The sequence below is a fragment of the Hypomesus nipponensis genome, chromosome 26 (genome assembly GCF_054491055.1).
Source record: "Hypomesus nipponensis isolate SF chromosome 26, ASM5449105v1, whole genome shotgun sequence".
NCBI lineage: Eukaryota > Metazoa > Chordata > Actinopteri > Osmeriformes > Osmeridae > Hypomesus > Hypomesus nipponensis.
The window spans coordinates 10,931,687-10,942,500 of NC_140386.1; the positions used below are offsets into that span (position 1 = coordinate 10,931,687).

At 54.5% G+C, this 10,814-nt stretch overlaps 1 protein-coding gene across 7 annotated transcripts in view; it reads left to right on the top strand.

Annotated features, from left to right (window-relative positions):
• The window catches only part of ralgps2 (Ral GEF with PH domain and SH3 binding motif 2), a 43,854-nt gene that overhangs the window by 5,472 nt on the left and 27,568 nt on the right, over positions 1 to 10,814 (top strand). For 3 of the 7 annotated variants that reach the window (XM_084692555.1, XM_084692561.1, XM_084692556.1), the window contains 5 exons: positions 3,802 to 3,870; positions 5,362 to 5,473; positions 5,847 to 5,951; positions 6,734 to 6,784; positions 10,528 to 10,611. In XM_084692555.1, coding sequence (XP_084548681.1) covers positions 5,414 to 5,473; positions 5,847 to 5,951; positions 6,734 to 6,784; positions 10,528 to 10,611 — 300 coding nt within the window. In that variant the 5' untranslated portion in view covers positions 3,802 to 3,870; positions 5,362 to 5,413. The remainder of the gene's footprint in view (positions 1 to 3,801; positions 3,871 to 5,361; positions 5,474 to 5,846; positions 5,952 to 6,733; positions 6,785 to 10,527; positions 10,612 to 10,814) is intronic. The other 4 variants (XM_084692560.1, XM_084692558.1, XM_084692557.1 and 1 more) reach the window with 4 other exon arrangements.

The window sequence follows — 10,814 nt, forward strand, 5'->3', positions numbered from 1 at the left end:
GGCAAAACTGGAGAGAGAGAGAGAGAGAGAGAGAGAGAGAGAGGGTTATGGATTGCTGATTGACTGTGCTGTGTCTGTGCTTTGTCAGGTTCTAGCGCGTTGGTTATCTAAAGCCCCAAGGGCCAACAGACACCTCCTGGGAACTGGTGTGTGTGTGTGAGAGAGTGTATATATGTGTTTTCAGACTAACAATTTGTGTGAAGAAGTGACTGTTAGTGTTCTAATGTAACCTGGACCTCATCAGGAAGTTACATGGTGAGTCAGTTAGTTGGACAGGTAGAGTCAGGGAGACAGTGTCTACATAGTTGTGTGGGGGTATCCTGGCTAACCTTCAGCAGCTCAGGCTCATAGAGGAAGAGATAGGGATCTGTGTGTTTCCTATTAGCTGGTCCTCTCTGGCGCTGGCATTGTTACCCTGCTCTCTATCATCACTGTTCCCTGTGGATGGCTTCCTCTCCCCCCTCCTCCCTCTTTCCTCCTGCCTTCCTCCCTCCACGTCCTGTCCTCTCCTCCTCCTTCACTAGGCCCGGGCAGGCTGGCTCTCTGGGGCTCACTAATCAGTCCAGGACCCTCCTGCAGGCACACACACATTCTCAGACACACACACACACACACTTAGTGAACCAGACTGGAAGCACAGTAGGCTAGCGCATGCCCTGCACGTGTCAGCCTGCCTCACTGGAACCAAGCCGCACACTGACTGCTGCTCTTTACCTTCTCTGGTCTCTCTTTACCTTCTCTGGTCTCTCTTTACCTCTCTGGTCTCTCTCCTTATGTTCTCTTTTCTTTTTATCTGGTCTCTCTCTCTGCTCTCACCTTCTTCTCTTTGTCTCCGCTCTGTGTCTGGTCTCTCTCTGGTCTCTCTAGGCCTGAATGAGGTCTGAGTATTTAGTCCTGCAGTTGGAGGTAACATGTCTGACTAGGACTGAGGCTGTAAAGTAATGTGTCAGATGGAGAGGACGAGGAGGAGGAACAGACTGCATGCACAGCTTGAGATCTAATGATCAATCAGAGAGACAGAGAGAGGGTGTTTGTGTCGTGTGCGTGCGTGCGTGTGTGTGGGGCTAAATATGGCTAAATCTCAGTCTCAAGGTCAGAGCTGCTGCCAAGACAGTGATTAGGAGCAGCATTGTGTCCCAGCCTGACTGCTGCCTCTAATCACACCACATCCTATCTGCAGTGACATCACAGATGCCCACAGATCAGCACCTGTAGCCAGCCTCTACTCTCAGGGTAGGAAAAGAGGAAGCCCTGGAAACCAAACATTAAAGAAACTGTAGGACCAGCAGCTCAGAGTGGGAGCTCTCCTGTAGGACCAGCAGTTCAGAGTGGGAGCCCTCCTGTAGGACCAGCAGCTCAGAGTGGGAGCTCTCCTGTAGGACCAGCAGTTCAGAGTGGGAGCTCTCCTGTAGGACCAGCAGTTCAGAGTGGGAGCTCTCCTGTAGGACCAGCAGCTCAGAGTGGGAGCCCTCCTGTAGGACCAGCAGTTCAGAGTGGGAGCTCTCCTGTAGGACCAGCAGCTCAGAGTGGGAGCCCTCCTTCTAGAGATGGACGATGATGCGGGGAGGAACACAAATGAACATGGGAATGTTCAGTCCAACATTCTGTCTGGTCCTCTGAGGTCTGGGGGGTCTCGTGTGTGCTGTGGGTGGGGGGGTCCAGTCTCTCTTGGTGTTTGTCCCTCTTTGCTTTTCCGTGAGGACAGATCTGTGGTAGCTAGGCAACACTGACACAGGCGTGTGTGTGTGTGTGTGTGTGCTGTCAGGACAAACTAGACACCAGAGCATACATAAGAGATGACTGTCATGTAATCCCATTTCTAGTCCATCATCGACTGGCTAATGGTGACAAGAGAGTCCTCACCCTCAATGTTCTCTCTCGCTTCCCTCCCCCTGCTGTTCCTGCCTCCCTCCTGCCTCCCCCTGCTGTTCCTGCCTCCCTCCTGCCTCCTCCTGGCCCTCTGTGCCTCCCTCCTGCCTCCTCCTGGCCCTCTGTGCCTCCCTCCTGCCTCCTCCTGGCCCTCTGTGCCTCCCTCCTGCCTCCTCCTGGCCCTCTGTGCCTCTCTCCTGCCTCCTCCTGTCCCTCTGTGCCTCTCTCCTGCCTCCTCCTGTCCCTCTGTGCCTCTCTCCTGCCCCTCTGTGCCTCTCTCCTGCCTCCTCCTGTCCCTCTGTGCCTCTCTCCTGCCTCCTCCTGTCCCTCTGTGCCTCTCTCCTGCCCCTCTGTGCCTCTCTCCTGCCTCCTCCTGTCCGTCTGTGCCTCTCTCCTGCCTCCTCCTGTCCCTCTGTGCCTCTTTCCTGCCTCCTCCTGCCCCTCTGTGCCTCTCTCCTGCCTCCTCCTGGCCCTCCTGCCCCTCTGTGCCTCTCTCCTGCCCATGTTAGTTAGGGTCACCTGCGTGTGATCGGAACCAGTGAAGCAGATCCCCAGCCCTCCCACCTGGCCCAGCACCCCAGCCCTCCCACCTGGCCCAGCACCCCAGCCCTCCCACCTGGCCCAGCACCCCAGCCCTCCCACCTGGCCCAGCACCCCAGCCCTCTCACCTGGCCCAGTACCCCAGCCCTCTCACCTGGCCCAGCACCCCAGCCCTCTCGCCTGGCCCAGCACCCCAGCCCTCCCACCTGGCCCAGCACCCCAGCCCTCTCACCTGGCCCAGCACCCCAGCCCTCTCACCTGGCCCAGCACCCCAGCCCTCCCACCCTGGCTCCCTCAGCACAGGTGTGCCTGTGAACAGAAGAGCAGTTCTCACAGTGACAGAGAACAGTAGCCAAAGCCGTAGCGTGGGATTGTCAAACCAGAAAGAGAGAGAAGAGAGGGAGTGAGAGAAGAGAGGGTGGAGGAGGAATCATTGTAAAGAAGTCTTATCCTTACAGGATGAGTCACCTTGCCTCCCAGCACTTCCTCAGCTACAAGCCTCAACACGAGTCTTCCCTTCCTCCTCCCCTCCTGCTCCCCCCCACCTCTCCTTCTCCTCCCCTCCTGCTCCCCCCCACCTCTCCTTCTCCTCCCCTCCTGCTCCCCCCCACCTCTCCTTCTCCTCCCCTCCTGCTCCCCCCCACCTCTCCTTCTCCTCCCCTCCTGCTCCCCCCCACCTCTCCTTCTCCTCCCCTCCTGCTCCCCCCCACCTCTCCTTCTCCTCCCCTCCTGCTCCCCCCCACCCCTCCTGCTCCCCCCCACCTCTCCTTCTCCTCACCTCCCCCGATCATCCCTTCTCCCTCCTCCTCCCCACCTCTCCTTCCCCTCTCCTCCTCCAGCTCTCCTTCCAACGTAACATTCCCATTGATCTAGCCTACTTCTACAATCTCATGTGCCCGCACACACAACACTAATCCCTCACACACAACCACTCGCACACCTAATCTCTCAGACCCTCTTCTCAGCTGTTTTGGTAAACATTCCACACTTGAACTACAGCAAGTTTGTCCGTCTCTTTCCGCCTGCCTGTCTGCCCTGTAGAACTGTGATCAGATTAATATTTTTCCAACTTTAGGGCTTTCTCTCCCTATTTGACTCTCTCCTTCTTCCTGTCTCTGTTTTGGTCTCTCTCTGATGATGTGGTGATGGTGTGTGAGGGTGTGTGGTGGTGTGTGTCCTGGCATGTCTCAGTGTACTGCTCCCCCTGGTGGTGGTGACTGGTTATGACTATAATACAGGACTGCTGCGTTGCCCCTGGTGGTGGATGTGGAAAATAGCACCTTTTGATAAAACAACCTTTGATTGCTTTGGTGCAATCTACTTGACTAATCTAATAACTTTTTTTTTCTTCACCTCCCTCCCTCTCTCCTCCCTCTCTCCTCCCCCGTCCAGACAGGGGGGAACCCAGAGCCATAAGAAGTGAGGACTTCATCAGCATTATGAATCACTGACACACATCTGGTTAGTACCTTTCTGCTGTCAGGGCATACATGTATGTGTGTGTGTGTGTGTGTGTGTTCAGGGTACTGGTCTATCCAATGCAAGTGTGGGGTTTTGCAGTCTCACCACAGGGTGGCGCTGCAGGCTCAGGGTAGAGCTGTTCAAGTTCAAGGCAACAGGGTAAAGACACTGAAGGATGGGTGGTAACAGTCTCTTAGGATCCTGCTGGCTTTCCTGAGGCATGGTGTGTGGTAGGTGTCCTGTATGGCTGGGAGCTTCTTGCCAATGATGAACTCAGCAGACTTGAACAACACTTCGTAGGGCCTTGCGGTCCCTGTCTGTGCAGCTCCCATACCACAGTGTGGCATGGTAAGAGCTGTCCCTGTCTGTGCAGCTCCCATACCACAGTGTGGCATGGTAAGAGCTGTCCCTGTCTGTGCAGCTCCCATACCACAGTGTGGCATGGTAAGAGCTGTCCCTGTCTGTGCAGCTCCCATACCACAGTGTGGCATGGTAAGAGCTGTCCCTGTCTGTGCAGCTCCCATACCACAGTGTGGCATGGTAAGAGCTGTCCCTGTCTGTGCAGCTCCCATACCACAGTGTGGCATGGTAAGAGCTGTCCCTGTCTGTGCAGCTCCCATACCACAGTGTGGCATGGTAAGAGCTGTCCCTGTCTGTGCAGCTCCCATACCACAGTGTGGCATGGTAAGAGCTGTCCCTGTCTGTGCAGCTCCCATACCACAGTGTGGCATGGTAAGAGCTGTCCCTGTCTGTGCAGCTCCCATACCACAGTGTGGCATGGTAAGAGCTGTCCCTGTCTGTGCAGCTCCCATACCACAGTGTGGCATGGTAAGAGTGGTCCCTGTCTGTGCAGCTCCCATACCACAGTGTGGCATGGTAAGAGCTGTCCCTGTCTGTGCAGCTCCCATACCACAGTGTGGCATGGTAAGAGCTGTCCCTGTCTGTGCAGCTCCCATACCACAGTGTGGCATGGTAAGAGCTGTCCCTGTCTGTGCAGCTCCCATACCACAGTGTGGCATGGTAAGAGTGGTCCCTGTCTGTGCAGCTCCCATACCACAGTGTGGCATGGTAAGAGCTGTCCCTGTCTGTGCAGCTCCCATACCACAGTGTGGCATGGTAAGAGCTGTCCCTGTCTGTGCAGCTCCCATACCACAGTGTGGCATGGTAAGAGCTGTCCCTGTCTGTGCAGCTCCCATACCACAGTGTGGCATGGTAAGAGCTGTCCCTGTCTGTGCAGCTCCCATACCACAGTGTGGCATGGTAAGAGCTGTCCCTGTCTGTGCAGCTCCCATACCACAGTGTGGCATGGTAAGAGCTGTCCCTGTCTGTGCAGCTCCCATACCACAGTGTGGCATGGTAAGAGCTGTCCCTGTCTGTGCAGCTCCCATACCACAGTGTGGCATGGTAAGAGCTGGATAGGGGATACACAGGGGATAGTTGCTGTTATAGTCAATGCTGACAAGCTTACATAATGCAATTGTGTGTGTGCAGAAGGCTGGGCAGGCTAACAGGAGGAGGATGAAAGGTGGGCTGTGCTAGAGACATGATGGACCTCCCCAATGGCCAATCAGGTGCCACCACTGTCGCTGCTACAGCCTCTGAGGTAAGACACGCCCCTTCCTGTTCATCCACCCAGAGACACGCCCCTTCCTGTTCATCCACCCAGAGACACGCCCCTTCCTGTTCATCCACCCAGAGACACGCCCCTTCCTGTTCATCCACCCAGAGACACGCCCCTTCCTGTTCATCCACTCAGAGACACGCCCCTTCCTGTTCATCCACTCAGAGACACGCCCCTTCCTGTTCATCCACTCAGAGACACGCCCCTTCCTGTTCATCCACCCAGAGACACGCCCCTTCTGCTGGTGGTCTTCTAACCCATGTATGTTACTTTCCACCTTGTCATATAAGCAGATATGAGTCTTAATGTGTGTGCGTGTGTGTGTGTGTGTGTGTGTGCGTGTGTGTGTCCCCAGAAGGGCAGCAGCTCTGAGTCTCTCAGTGAAAAGGGTTCAGAGCTGAAGAAGAGTTTTGATGCGGTCGTGTTTGATGTGCTCAAGGTCACTCCAGAGGAGTATGCAGTAAGTTCTGAGTGTTTGTGTTGGGGGAGAGGGGAGGTGTGTGTGTTGGGGGAGAGGGGAGGTGTGTGTGTTGGGGGAGAGGTGAGGTGTGTGTGTGTGTGTGTTGGGGGAGAGGGGAGGTGTGTGTGTGTGTGTGTTGGGGGAGAAAGTGGAGGGGAGGAGGGCACGCTGCCCTTAACAGACTAAAACCAAAAAGTCTTTGCATTTGTCTATTTGTATTTTATATTGATGTTCGTACCTTGCTTTTATAATCTTAACTGTGGCACTTTGAGCTTTGCTTCAAATGTAAAGTACAAATAAAATATTATTATTATTATTATTAAAACCCACCAAGGGTAGTTGCCATCATGCCACTGTTTCTGTGGTCGTGCTCAGCCAGGCCAGCGGAGGGCGCTCTCACTCCATGTATAGAGGCTGAGCTGCTCCCTCTTCTCCCCCAGGAAGGGGCTCTTGTGTGTGGGGCTCCACTCCCTGCTGCCCCTGCCTGGAGGACCCAGAGCTCCATGAAATTGAATGAACATGAACTTAAACAGAGAGATATTTTTGGGGGGGTATTTTTGGGGTACCTTTTGCTACGAATGCTCATTATCAGCCAGATAATGACCCAGTCATTCGAATCAGGGGTGTTGGAGCAGGGAAACATCTACAACATGCAGGGCAGGGGGTCCCTGAGGACCAGGGTTGAAGACTCCTGGACCAGGCTGAGGAAGAGGCTGAAGCTGGGTTGTGGAGGTGCCTGTAGGTGCTGCTCCTAACAGCCTGCCTTGTGTTCTCCCCTGCAGGGCCAGATCACCCTCATGGACGCTCCTGTGTTCCAGGCCATCCAGCCGGAGGTGAGTGGGTGTCTCACAGCTCCGCAGCGCTGGTCTTCTCTCCCAGCCTGCTGAACACATTAACCTCCCATCTCCTCACGCCTGCTTTTACATCCCTAGAAGCTACTCAGATTAGCTGAGTAATGTCTACTAACACGTCCACACTCACCGTTCTGCACACACTCACTCTCACTCACACACACACACACAAACGCTCATTGTCGCACCTTCTGAATGGTCCCAGTGAAAGCGACGTCTCCATGACTGTGTGTGTGTTTGAGAGCCTGTGTCTGCTGCAGTTAAATAGGCCCTGACAGCAGACCTGCAGAGTGAGTGTTTAGAATCGGCCCCTCTGGGCTGGTTAAAGCAGCCCTCCCACCACGGCTGGGCTGGTTACAGAAGACTGGCTGACTGACTGGCTGGGTGACTGGCTGACTGGGTGTAGAGAGGAGATGTGTGTTCCTCCTCCAAGCCTGTGTGTCTGCAGAGTCTGTGTGTCTGCAGAGTCTGTGTGTCTACAGAGTCTGTGTGTCTGCAGAGTCTGTGTGTCTGCAGAGTCTGTGTGTCTGCAGAGTCTGTGTGTCTGCAGAGTCTGTGTGTCTACAGAGTCTGTGTGTCTGCAGAGTCTGTGTGTCTGCAGTCTGTGTGTCTGCAGAGTCTGTGTGTCTGCAGAGTCTGTGTGTCTGCAGTCTGTGTGTCTGCAGAGTCTGTGTGTCTGCAGAGTCTGTGTGTCTGCAGTCTGTGTGTCTGCAGAGTGTGTGTGTCTGCAGAGTCTGTGTGTCTGCAGAGTCGGAGGTTTATCAGGCGTGTGATGAGGTTTCCTCATACTGAAACTCAATGTAGCGTTCTGGGTTCTTCACTTTTCTGAGCCATGGACAGGAGAGGAGATAGGAAGAGAGGAAGAGAGGATAGGAAACTGCAGGGGAAGAAGATGAGAGTAGTGTGTGTGTGTGTGTGTGTGTGTGTGTGTGTGTGTGTGTGTGTGCGTGCGACTGGACCAGGAATGTAGCCGGAGGCTGGCTGTCCGCAGGGCCCTAACCCTGTCATCTGTTCAACAGCCCAGAAAACATGTTGTGATGTGCTACCAGTCTGGATCATGTCTACTGCCTGTCTGCCTCCCCCATCCTCCCCCCTGTTCCCTCCAGCCTCCCCCCCAGCTGGGGTGTGTGTGTGTGTGTAACTGAGTCGTCCCTTCCGGTAGAGTCAGGGTTTAGAAAGTCAGACCCTGATTCTGACAGGAACAAACAGTCTCCAGTGTTCTTTGAGATCAGGAGATATATGACATTTAGCAGAGTAATAAACCAACACCACTCACGTGTGCGATGACATCAGGAGATGTGTGATTGCACGTTTAGCAGAGTAATAAACACTCATGTTTTCCATCAGGCTGTTTCCAACCAGGCTGTGTCTGAGATGACGCAGGCTCCAGCCAGGGTTATGAATGTCCTGACCTACACTGCAGCGCCAGCTAGAGTTAGCATTAGCACATGGGTTAGCATTAGCACATGGGTTAGCATTAGCACATGGGTTAGCATTAGCACATGGGCTAGCATTAGCACATGGGTTAGCATTAGCACATGGGCTAGCATTAGCACATGGGTTAGTATTAGCACATGGGTTAGCATTAGCACGTGGGTTAGCATTAGCACATGGCAGCCCTGTGCTCTGCTAAGCTGGATGAGGCTGGGGGAGGCTGGAGGATGCTATGGGGGGAGGCTGAGGGGAGGTTGAGCGGGGGCTGGGGGGGCTGTGTTCACCTTGGTCCTGTTCTCCCAGGGACAGCTACAGCTACAGGAGCAGCCGTCCACACCTCATACTGGTTATCAATGTTGAAATGGTTCTTCTCAGAAAACACATTGCAAATATCACGGCAGTAGAGAGTGTGAAGTTGTGTGTGTGTGGCGATAGAAGCCCCTCCACTAAACTGAAGCCCCTCCACTAAACTGAAGCCCCTCCACTAAACTGAAGCCCCTCCACTAAACTGAAGCCCCTCCACTAAACTGAAGCCCCTCCACTAAACTCATACAAACCCACGGTTCTATTGAATGGAAAACTAAGAATAGAAAATCTGGATTTATGAAGAGATGAGGGGGGGGGGTTCCCTGCAGTGCAGAGCTAGTGAGAACATGCAGACTTTTATACCCGCTGGACACGTTCCTGAAAGGTTAGTTCCTGCCTTGGACTGGGACTGGGGGGGGGGGGGGGGGGTGAGGGATAGGGAGAGAAGGAGAGGTAAGGAACAAGGGAGGGGAGAGAGGGTTGAGGAGACTGAGGGAGACAGAGAGGTGAGAGGAGGAGAGAGAGAGAAAGATGGATGATGGGAGTGGGAGAGAGAGAGGGAGGTGAGGTGAGAGGAGTGAGGCTTGTTTTCCTCTCCTCTATGGCAGCAGGAAAGCCTGTATGAGTGAGTGTCTTGGCAGACAGGAACATGGAACAAGCTTCAGATTGCTGTTTACGTACCACACTCAACTATGCCAGCTGCAACTGATCACACACACTGTCTAGCTGTCCCTTCACGCACACACACACTGTGTGTTGTAGTCTACATTGTAGGTGGAGTCAGGTGGCTGAGCGGTTAGGGCATGGGGCTAGTAATCTGAAGGTTGCTAGTTTGATTCCTGGCTCGGCATTGACATTGTGTCCTTGGGCAAGGCATTTCACCCCTTTCCTCGGGGAATGTCCCTGGACTTACTATAAGTCGCTCTGGATAAGAGCGTCTGCTAAATTATGTAGATGTAGAGGTCATGTATGATGTGGTCTACTCGTGCTGTACATGCTGTCTATCTTGGGTTACTGAGGAGAGGGTGTTTCTGGGTACAGGAGAGGGTGTTTCTGGGTAGAGGAGAGGGTGTTTCTGGGTAAAGGAGAGGGTGTTTCTGGGTAGAGGAGAGGGTGTTTCTGAATACAGGAGATGGTGTCTGGGTAGAGGAGATGGTGTTTCTTAAAGAGGCGTGACATCCAGTCTGCTGGCAGAAGGAACATGAGATCTGCTCTTATAGAACATCCCTGGAAAACTCATCATCTTCGCTCCCAAAGCCCTTCAGCTGGCTGTCACTCATAGCCCTCTCCTCACCCCTCCCCCCCCCCACCCCTGTCCTTCTTTCCTCCCCCGGCCTTCCCTTCCCCCACACTCCACCACTAGAGCTTGGTGTTGTGTTGTGATGGGCTTTATCTTCCAGACTGTCTGGGTTTAGAGACAGTCCTGATGAGGGGAACGTGCACAACATTTTCCTACCGTTACATCAGCCCCCTCTCCCCCTCTTTCCCCCTTCCCCCTCTCCTCCCCCTCCACATCCAAGTCCAGAGAGGGGTCTGGGTCATCCTGTCTGTGTGGTCCCCCTCTCCCTCCCCCTCTCCTCCCCCTCTCCCTCCCCCTCTCCTCAACTCTCCTCCCCCTCTCCCTCCCCCTCTCCCTCCCCCTCTCCCTCCCCCTCTCCTCCCTCTCTCCCTCCCCCTCTCCTCAACTCTCCTCCCTCTCTCCCTCCCCCTCTCCTCAACTCTCCTCCCTCTCTCCCTCCCCCTCTCCTCAACTCTCCCTCCCTCCCTCCCTCCCTCCCTCCCTCTCTCTCTCTCTCTCTCTCTCTCTCCCTCCCACTCACCCTCTCCTCCGCTTGCTCCCAGGTAGCCGGTGGCAGCTGAGGCCTGCCACCAGGGAAGCAGATTTCCTCAGAAGACGTGTCTTCACCTCATCCCCGACCTTTTAGCCCCCGTCAGTCTGAACCGGTCTGAACTGGTCTGAACCGGTCTGAACCTGTGTGTTTCAGGAGCTGTCCAGTTGTGGCTGGAACAAGAAGGAGAAGCACAGCTCCGCCCCCAATGCTGTGGCCTTCACACGCAGGTTCAACCAGGTATGACACACACACACACACACTCCCTCACCCCCCAGGTCAGTGTGTGTGTTGTAGTTCAGTTGGCCTAGTCATGTGACCTAGTCATGTGACCTGGCCATGCTCCTTCACAGACGCACAGCAGAACAGGACAACAGGAACAAACTGTTCCTCAACACGCTAACATACTCTGGTGCTGGCTGCCTGGCTACTGAGAAACACAC